The following is a 10,820-nucleotide window of genomic DNA, read 5'->3' as shown; positions in this document are numbered from 1 at the left end:
CTTTTTTCCAGTCCGTGTAAGCTTTCTTTCTTAATTTCTTATCGGAGCATCGAGGGTTTCCATAGTTTTCGGAGGCTCTGCACAAAATTATGGCAAACCCCTAAAATTGCGGTTTTTAGCCCCATATCCTCCATTTCGTCATGTTTTTTTGTCTCCGCATTTTTTTATGCTTTCCTTGGTGGCACCCCCTTTTGGTCTTTTTTGACAATTCTTGTTCTAACCCAACCCTTAATTGTTGGTAGTTAACACTTGAAGGGATTTGGCCCCCCAGGCCGACTGGCCGTAGGAAATCAGCTGTGGAAAACGTCTGTCTTCTGGGGAGGCGCTATTCCCAGCCTTTGCCTGAGGTGGTCGGCAAATGGCTGTGCGCAGGGCCTGGGCGGGGCGGGCTCAACAGGGCGGGGGGAGGGAGCAGCTATGGCTGCTCTCAGTCCGTCTCCTGGGGCTCTGCCTCTCTGTCCCAACAACCGCTGCAAACCTCGGAGGGGCCGTAGCCAAACAGTCCCGCTTCTCCCGTTTGAGTCTGGGTCCCTAGAGACTCGCCCGGATCTGTAGCCCAGAGTCTGAGACTCACTCCTGATTGAAAACGACAATCGCGCCCTCAGCCGCCAGCCCGCTCTGCGCGTGCACCCTCACCACCGCACCGCCGTACCTTTAAATTTTCCACACTGCGCCTCCGCTGAGTGTCGGAATGCTGTTGTTTTTGCTTCTAGTTGAAGAGACTCTCCTCAGCCAGCCTTCCCGTGGTTCTGGTTGATGTCCGCTCCGACTTTTAGTTGTATTTTTGAAGTGGTTGTCCACGGCGGCAGTCTCCGGTGTTTACCTATGCCGCCATCTTCCAAAATGATTACATTTTAGTCTGATTTCTATTTCTTAAATCATTGCGTTTTACTCCCTTTTGGTCACCTGACTTGGAGTAAAGTACACAAAGCCCGATGAATGGTTTCCAGGCAGGCCTCCTCATTCCTTTCACGGATTCCCTCTTCCAGACTAGCTCCATGACACATAAAACTGAAAGTCCTGCCCCGGCAAAATTAAAAATGACTACACATTATGAGCTGTAGTTGTAACTAAGGCACAATCAAACCTTAAATCTAAGAATAGTAGTGGTGTGTTGGGAATTATTTTCCTCACTATGCAAGTTAAATGTTAAACCTGCATAACCCATAGAATTAACCTAACGATATACCTACGGTATTCAATGTTTTCTCCCCCCTTTCCAGTCTCTCGGTTAAATAAACGAATTCCAGTAACAATCATGGAGAGTTCTTTCAGCTGGTGTTCTTTTTCCTTCTTAGAGAGGCTTAGAAATGTCCCAAGTTCAGCCTGAGGAAAAACACTCTGCAGGGCAGCTAAAACAAACCACAAAAAGGACAGCAAGGTGATACAATCAAGACATCAGAACTCAAACCACAAGTTCCTTTCAGCAGAAGTGTTAAAGGCCTGTCTTTGTAGAGTTACTTACATGATTCTTTAAATTTCTGATACTGATTTCAGAAAACATAGCAAAATGTACCATATGTTAAAGCTGAGCTACTGAACTTCTGCCATTGCCTCATGACTGTTTTCAGTAAGTAAGCATCCCTCAGGAATGTTTGGCAACGGGCATTAAAACAAGCTTTCTCGTGAGAGCCACAGTGTAAAAGGAGTCTGGGTAAGTTTTAATACATTGTTTGCGGGTAGTTTTTATCTCGCGCTAACAGGTGGCTCTACTTCTTACAGTCAACGTAAAACGTATAAATACGTTTCCCGCATCCAATGTGTTTAACCTCTTACTTGTGCTAACTTTGTTTTCAGGTAAAAGGGAACCTTCAATCTTCAACACTTGTAACTCAACACATTTTATAAGATACAGCATTCCAATATTTTCACTTATAGAATGGAAATTGTGCTGTTGGGTTTTTTTACCTGTTGCCTCTCTGACAGTCTTGAGGTCTGTAGGGGATCCGACCCCAGAGCGCAGTAACACATAGCTGACGATCTTGCGGTAGAGGCTTTCCAGCTCTTCTCGAGAACATGCTCTGTTATCTGTGATTTCTTTGATAATGAAGGCTAATTTAGACTCCACGATTCGGTGATGTTCTTCAATAAACTCCTCTAAAAGTGGCAAAAGACAATGTTTCATATATTTGATACTTAGAATTCTTCTCACATAAGAAAGTAGGACCCAGAAAAAGAAAACGGCTTGGGTATAGCAATTCTACTGCATGAAAACAATTTTCATCACATGTCATAATAAACAGAGGTCAGCAGTTAACCTCAAGGAAAAAAATCTAGTGGGAAAGGTTTAACACAGCAATTTAAATAGCATACTTGTCAAAACATAGAAGACTTTAAATGGACAATCCAAACAGTAATATCAGAGGGCTAAGACCTTCCAATTAAGCAGAAACTATACAAGACAATTTATAATATATACATAATAAACATTTGGTATAAATATTTGTACTATACACGTATGCTTACTGTAAGCACATACAGTATACACATAGATGTCGGGTAAATATTTCTGTTCAATTGTGTGTATTTGTGTTTTCGTTCTAGATAAATTTCCTTTGACAACTAGCATTACTGATAATATAATGCTGCCTCAAGAACGGTACACCTCTCCCTTCTTCCTGTGATATGAAGAGGTCTACGCTTAATTATAGCAGAAGCCACAACTTACCAGCAGCACAATTCTTGCAAGTAACTCAACAAAAACACTTCATTTTATAATAATTACTATATTAACCATGTACAGTTCATACCTATAATCTTTTTATAAAAACAACAGAACTTTTTGCAATTAAAAAATATAAATGATGGCATCAATTTCATGATTATTTATTGCTTACCATTTTCATTATTATTAAATATGATTTTACATATGAAGCATAAATGAAAGTTCAATACATAGAAGAAAAAAAGACAGTGCAAATAAACAAATGGTTAATAATGACTGCATTACAGTGGGACAGAGGCAGTATAGTCTATAGGGGAATTCATTTTCCTTTATCTCATTTCCAGTTTTTCTGTGATGTAGCATTAAACTATTTACATAAGAAAATATGTCCTAAACTTATTCATTTTTGTGTTAGGTACATAATTTAGGTAAGCACTATGAGATAATATAAACCAGCAACACACCCAAAAATCAGCAAATTAAAAACTTTTAACTTTAATGGGCTGGTTGTTTCTATTTCTAATTATTATGTATCAGAGGTATAACAGTTAAAACACAATAGATTTGCCCTGGCCCAGTAGCTCAGTTGGTTAGAGCGCTGTCCCAGGATACCCGGTTAGGGCACATACAAGAATCAACCAATGAATGTATAAATAAGTGTAGCAACAAATCGATGTTTCTTTCTTTGTTTCTTTCTTTCTTTCTCTCCCTCTCTCTCTCTCTCTCTCTCTCTCTCTCTCTCTCTCTCTCCACACAATAGATTTAGAAACACAATAATAATTAGAATTTACTTTTAACACTCAGAAAGGCCACTGGTGTTTTTCTCCTTTAGCATTTCCAACATTATTATACTACTAGAGGCCCAGTGCACGACATTTGTGCATTGCGGGTGGGGGGGGGGGAGTCCCTCAGCCCGGCCTGCGCCCTCTCTCAGTCCAGAACGCAGGGAGTGGGCCTAAGCCAGCAGGCGGGCATCCCCCGAGGGGTCCTTAGCACTGCTGGCAGAGGCAGGAGAGGCTCCCGCAACTACAGCTGTGCTTGTCAACGGTGAGCCTGGCTTCTGGCTGAGCGGCGCTCTCTGCTCCCCCTCTGGGAGTGCACTGACCACCAGGGAGCAGCTCCTGCATTGAGCGTCTGCCCCCTGGTGGTCAGTATGCATCATAGTGACCGGTCATTCTGTCGATTTGCATATTAGCCTTTTATTATATAGGATTCTTCAAAATTGGCACAAATTTCAAAAGATAGGCCAAAAAAATTAAATTGTTCATTGTCAACCAAATAAAGCCCTTATTATCTTAAATACAATATGAAACTTTCTAAAAAGCATATCAAAATAGATATGTTACCTCGATTTGTATAATTCATATCAAAGTAGACTTGCATCTTAATAGTGTCCAGGGATGGATTTTTATCATCCAGTAGCCGATTCACACAAACCTAGAAAAGAATACCCCATGAATGCTTCTAGTTATAGTTTCTAAAGTGATCCAAAGTATTTTCTAAACTTATTTTTAAAAAAATAAGGAAAACATCATTTCTGAGCTTTTGGCTAAGATTAAGTGTGAAAATAAAGGAAACATCAAAGCAATAGTTTTTGATACTTATCTACCAATAACTCCTCTTATTATTTTTTCTTTTTGAGGACTTCATACTTTATTATTCACCAAACCAAGAACATTTATTAAGTAATAAGTTATTTCCCCAGCGTTAACCAGTATCACCATACCCAGGTGGGTTAATAATCTAGTTCAGTGGTTCTCAACCTTCCCAATACCGCGACCCTTTAATACAGTTCCTCATGTTGTGGTGACCCCCAATTTCATTGTTACAAATTGAACATAATTAAAGCATAGTGATTAATCACAAAACAATATGTAATTATATATGTGTTTTCCGATGGTCTTAGGCGACCCCTGTGAAAGGGTCGTTCGACCCCCAAAGGGGTCGTGACCCACAGGTTGAGAACCGCTGGTCTAGATGAAGACAAGAAACTTACATTTTGGTTAGTCTATAGAGTGAATGTGGGTAAATGGTCCATGAAGCTCATGACTCGTGTCTAGAGCTTTTCTCAAACTCCTCATTCCTACTTAACTGAGCCTTTAAACAACACTCTCTTGCTGATGCTGGAGGGCATATACATTTTATAAAAAGCTGCTGCAGCTACCCTCCTCTGCTCACAAAATTCATCTGGCTCTGCCTTTCATTTCAAAATGTCTTCCTTTTGTCTGTTTTCTCCTATTTTCCCCCCTTCTCTGCTTTGCCCTTTAGATTACATGATCAACCTGAACTTTTGCCTCCTTTCCTCCCCTTCCCTCCCCTCCTCTCCTCTCCCCTCCCCTCCCCTCCCCTCTCCACCGCCCCCTCCCTCACACACACTCTTTCCTGTCTCACTCTTTCACTCTTTAGGCTTCATCTGCAGCTGGCTGGCACGTCTGCATCGTCACCTGTCCCCCACCTCCTCAGCACCAGCCCTGCCTTCCTGGGAGGACTGGAAAAATGCAAGAGGACAGGACACTGTCTTTATGGAACCTGTGCACCTGGGTCCCTCCAAGTGGAGAAGGACTGTTCTAAACAAGGAATTTACGAAGTCTACCTCATCCAGGTGATTTGTTTTTGCATTTTTTAATTTTAATATTTTTCAGTAACAATTTATATTTAATATTATCCAAGTAATTTTTATTTTTTTTTAAAATATATTTTATTGATTTTTTACAGAGAGGAAGGGAGAGAGATAGAGAGTTAGAAACATCGATGAGAGAGAAACATTGATCAGCTGCCTCCTGCACATCTCCCACTGGGGATGTGCCCGAAACCCAGGTACATGCCCTTGACCGGAATCGAACCTGGGACCTTTCAGTCCACAGGCTGACGCTCTATCCACTGAGCCAAACCGGTTTCGGCATCCAAGTAATTTTTAATTGAGAAAAAAAAACTTTGTCATTTTAATTGATATACATTGATAGTTAATATACCTGTGATACTAAAAGTATACTGAGCTTGATTCTCTCCAACTTAGCTGAATCAGAGGAAAAAAGAAAAACTCATCTTGAGCCAAGAAAAGAAGAAAACTATGTTCTGCCCCTCCTTGATTCTCCACGGCTTTCCAATAGAATTTCTCATTGACTGTCAGTCACTGCCCCTATTGCTACGAATGGGTTCCATACCACATTTAAAATCAGCACAGAGAGGCCCCGCTCCAGGCTGCCCTGCGGAACCATGGAGTCTGTCCTTCCTGCACAATCACCCTGACAACATTCCCCCAGTTCAGGCTCCCAAGGCCTTCCGGACCCTTAGCATCTGCACATAGACCTGTGCTCCGCCGTGTGAACTGCTGACTGTGAGAGAAGATGGGGATGATGAAAATTCTCTCTGCCATTTGTTTTGAACCCAGAAAATATCCATATACGAGCTGGGGAAAGCTTGTTTCAAGTCTTCTGTGTAAAGAAGGGAATTAAAATCATTAAGCCCAGAATAAATTTTTTAAATGGTGAATTTTTAGGGAATACATTTAAGAATCTTTTAAAAATAAATATTTAAGCTTTAAATCCAGTGAGTCAAACTTAAAACATATGAAAAAAATTAATGATGTTCTTTAGTTCTTAAAAATGGCTTTCAGCCCGGCCGGCATAGCTCACTGGTTGAGCGTTGGCCTATGAACCAGGTGGTCACGGTTCGATTCCTGGTCAGGGTACATGCTTGATCCCCAGGGTGGGGTGCGCAGGAGGAAACCGGTCAATGATTCCCTCTCATCATTGATGTTTCTATCTCTCTCCCCCTCTCCCTTCCTCTCTGACATCAATAAAAATTATTTTTAAAAATGGTTTTCAGGCACATCTACCTGATTTCTAATTATGAGTTACTTTACTTTGGCTTCAATTTTTTCCTTTAGAATGGAAAAACACAGATTACACTGAATCAATAAGGTTTGACTCAATGCACAGAGTGTCGGCCTGTGGACTAAAGGGTACCGGGTTCGAGTCCAGTCGAAGGCTCTATTCTGATCAAGGACACATTCGTGGGTTGCAAGCTTGATCCCTGGCCCTGGTCAGGGCACATGTGCAAGGCAACCAATTGATTCTCTCTCACACTGATGCTTATCTCTCTTCTCTACCCTTCTCTACTCTTCTCTAAAATCAATGGAAAAACATCCTCGGGTGAGGATTACCAAAAATAATTATATGAGAGCTCATGATCATGGACAACAATGTGGTGATTGGGAGTGAGTAGGACAGTAATTGATAGTAGAGGAGGATATGGGGGGATAAATGGTGATAAAAAAATAAAATAAATAAAATTATATGAATTTTAATTTAGTACTATGTAATTTTACAGTATATGACAAGTCAGTTAATAATGTTCTGGAAAAAAATAATGTTCTGAATGTAACATTAGATTAATTACAAGATGTCTCTAAAATACTGTGGCAGACATTCTACCAGCCAGTATCCATACCTTTTTTTTTTTTTTTTTACTAACAAAGCCCCAATTTGGATTGGGGCAAAGATTTGTTCAACTGAAAAAGAAAAAGAAAATCAACATTTCAGGCTGACTTGGAAGTATTTTGGTCAAGCAGCATGGGAGGGATCCTGGGAAAGCTATTATTTTCCTAATAGACAGTGAGAGACCCAACTGGCACACACATTTTGCTCTTTGTGCTTCCCCCTTACACCTGCCTTAAGGTGGAATAGCTATCTTGTGACCTTGGGATGGAGTCCGTATGCATGATGGTGACCCAGGAAGCCAGGAATAACAGCCTATGTACCTCTGGACTCTGCTTTATGAGAAAAAACAAGTCTCTTATTTGTTCACACCGTCATTTGGTGGGTTTTTGTTTCATGGAGCTGAAGTCAATAATGGCTAACACTCATACTGTATTTATAATTGCAAATAGGTATTTCAAAATTGTTGGCTAATCACCTTAACAAGTTTCTCCACGTCACTTTTCATGAGGGTTCTATCCATGTTAAAGCCATTTCTGGGATCCAGGACAACAGCTTTCACCTGAGAGCAGGAGAGAGCCCATTAAATCATTTCATTTCACATTATTATGAAATTAGCTTAATATGTTTCCATTTTTTAAGCGACTGCCTCTTGATTACTCAGGGGTTGATGATTCAGCTGACTTTCTTATTACCCAACTCATCAGCACCTTCATTAGAGGCTGAAGAAAGGAAGTACTAAACATCAAATCTGAATATGGTGTTAGAAAAATTAAATGGAGAAATAGGCTAAAAGCAATGCTAGATGTTAGATTGGGAAACTATTTGAATATTTTACTGTGCTTTTATTGTGTATTGTTAAACCAAAAGCAAACAGAGAAACCAAGGCAACAAGTAATGTTTACAAGTGAACACTGTAAACTCTGAGCCCAGCCAGTGTGGCTCAATGGTTGAGCATGGAGGTATGAACCAAGAGGTCACGGTTCAATTCCCAGTCAGGACACATGCCCAGGTTGTGGGCTCGATCCCCAGTGTGGGGCATGCAGGAGGCAGTAATCAATGATTCTCATCATTGATGTTTCAATCTCTCTCTCCCTCTCCCTTCCTCTCTGAAATCAACAAAACATATATTAAATAAATGTAAAATATTAAATAAATAAAAAACTCTGACAAAGTACACTATTGATGTTTTTAAAACTCAACAAGATCTTCTAACTCAGTCTCTATAATTCTAGAACTGACATGCTTTATAGACTTTTTAAAAAAGTATTTTTTGCTAACTTGTCTGATGATCTCAATATGTTTTCAACTGAATAACATTTAGGAAAGTTTCACAGAAGCTTAAGAGGAAAATAGGTACCACTTTAAAACATTTTAAAAATAAAGCAGTAATTAACAGAAATATTCATTCTTACCATAAAAGCAACCAGAGTTTCAGAGGCCACTTCTCCATGGGCTGCACATTCTTGTCCTATTTCTCGAATGATATTCTTTATAACACTTTCTGCCTGAGTGGGAGGCATTCTGACTAAATGAAACAATAATTATTTTTTAAAATTTGTATTTATATGTTGTTTCTTGTTTAGATTTTATGTTTCATCTGTAGAGTCATCATATTATTTATTAACTTATAAGTATTGTATTAGCATGTAGGCCTCTCCTGTTTTGCATTAGTTAATTTGTTTTATATTTATAAAAATGAAGGACTTTGCTGATGACAGAGAAATTGGGACTTCAAACAACTGAAACATTTCCTTTTTATTTAAATAATGGTGGTCACCAAAATAAATTTATATCATACATTTATATCATATTTTTAAATTTAAAAAAAGGCTAAACAGTATGGGGCGAAGGGTTAGAATTAATGGGAAACCCCACCCTAACCTGTGTAGGTGGCACAGTACAGCTTTAAAGGGGAAATGCTTATTCCACCACATTCACCAAATGACCTTTCATATTTATAAGACACTTGGAAAGCCATTCTTGCTCAGATCATCTAAATTGTCTTTACTGCACATCCAAGTTGGAGTTTAGACTCTTAATGAAAAACATAAAAGCCAAAATTCCAAACATAGTATGAGAGTTCTGCATCATGGAGAAAAATGAACTCCTGGTTATTACTTCCATTTACCATAACCCAGGAAAAGCTGGTAGATGTTAATGGTCATGGGGTGCCCGGATCTTCCCGAGCATCAGTAACAGCCTGGGGAACCGAGCAGGGAAAGCACGACAAAGGCAAGCGCAGGTAGATAAAGCCAACGCTCAGCACTATCAGCGTCAGGGAAGAGGTAGCACCTGGCATTTTGTCCAGTACAACCAGACTACCTGGGGTCCATCGTGACGAGGACCGAGTTCTATATAATATTTGGTGGTTACAATAGTGCATGGCACAAGGTAAGCGCTTAAAATAGCCTATAACAAGTACTCAGCGTTAACGCCCCCCGTGCGCTTGTGTCTGTGCGCCTGCGCGAGCGCTGTTAGGCTCCGAGCACCCGGTCGCTGTTGACACCTAGTACCCTGCCCGCCCCACTCCCTGAAGCGCCAACTTTCCGGAGTTCTGGCCCTTGGGGGTGCAAGCGGCGCTGAACAGAGACAGGAAGACGAATTAAAGTCCTAACCTGCGGCGGAAGTGACCGCGGTATCCGCTGTGTGGCGGCCGAGCGGGAGGAGAGAGACCGTTACAGTCAGACTCAACCGGCTGCGCGGGACCCGCCAGCGGTCGGGGCTCTGCCCGCCGCCTACGCTCGCCTCTTCTCGGGGCGCATCTCAAGGGCACGGAGCCCCGAGTGGGCTGACCTTGGCCCGAATGGAGAGCAGGAGCCCAGTTTATCCGTCTCTTTTCTGGAGCCTCTAGGGCAGCTGGGCACTCTCCGCGGCGGCCGCGTAACCATGGAGACCGAACGCTAGAAACCAGGGGCGGGGCCACCGTGTGGCGGGGCCAGTGTGTGGGCGGGACCAACCTTGAGAGTCTGTCCCGGAAGGATGAGTGGGAAGAATTTTAAAAACCTAAAAACCCCCACAAATGCCCAGATCCCAGTCAGAAAAAGCCAGGTTCATTACACCTCAGGGCTAAGGGTGTTAAAGACGAAATTTCTTAAACAAGGGTATCAACTTGCTAGCGTGGGAACCTGTAGGCGTTTTAAAAAAGGAGGGTCTGGGAGAGGCGGGAGCCTGTTCCCAGAGGATGGGAAAACCGAAGCGTTGTATTGTTGAGAAATGAGTCCACGTGAAAGTATCCAGTTTTAAAAAACAAGGGTAAAAAGAATCGCAGTTTAATTTCATGTCCTGTTGTCAAAGAAAGTCGCTAAGAGAGTGGTCCAAGATGCCAGAAGAGAAAAATGCAAATTCGAAGGCCGTCTGCGGAGTGAGCAGGGTACCTGGGCAGGTGGGATCCCTCAGTCTGGCCTGAGGGGGGGGTCCGCTGAAACCCGCTCTCCCACATCCCCCAAGGGTCCCGGATTGCGACAGGGCTGTTCTCGGGTGCCCACACCCCGAATTCGGGCTCCCTCCTCCCTGATTCCAGGGTGTGTCACCCAAGACCAGCTGCTGCCAAGTCTTCGAAGCTCCTGCATTGAGCATCTGCCCCCTGGTTGTCAATGTGTGTCATCCCTACCGGCCAGTTGGTCGGTGGCTTAGCCTTTTATATATAAAAAATATATATATTATATAAAATAATGGAGAGGGGGGGCTAGCTATTTGTAGAGACTGAGCCCAGT

At 41.9% G+C, this 10,820-nt stretch overlaps 1 protein-coding gene across 1 annotated transcript in view; it reads right to left on the bottom strand.

Annotated features, from left to right (window-relative positions):
• Positions 1–9,827, bottom strand: part of CFAP206 (cilia and flagella associated protein 206) — a 35,137-nt gene extending 25,310 nt beyond the window's left edge. Inside the window, exons 1-6 of the mRNA XM_014461389.2 lie at positions 9,723–9,827; positions 8,520–8,632; positions 7,583–7,666; positions 4,012–4,102; positions 1,909–2,097; positions 1,194–1,352 (exon numbers count right to left, since the gene is read on the bottom strand). Coding sequence (XP_014316875.1) covers positions 1,194–1,352; positions 1,909–2,097; positions 4,012–4,102; positions 7,583–7,666; positions 8,520–8,627 — 631 coding nt within the window. The 5' untranslated portion in view covers positions 8,628–8,632; positions 9,723–9,827. The remainder of the gene's footprint in view (positions 1–1,193; positions 1,353–1,908; positions 2,098–4,011; positions 4,103–7,582; positions 7,667–8,519; positions 8,633–9,722) is intronic.
• Between the last annotated feature and the right edge of the window lie 993 nt (positions 9,828–10,820).

This window comes from Myotis lucifugus, unplaced genomic scaffold, assembly GCF_000147115.1.
Source record: "Myotis lucifugus unplaced genomic scaffold, Myoluc2.0 scaffold_152, whole genome shotgun sequence".
In the NCBI taxonomy this organism is placed as follows: Eukaryota; Metazoa; Chordata; class Mammalia; order Chiroptera; family Vespertilionidae; genus Myotis; species Myotis lucifugus.
Note: the sequence above shows the minus strand (reverse complement) of the source record. Positions and strands in the feature narration are given on the sequence as shown.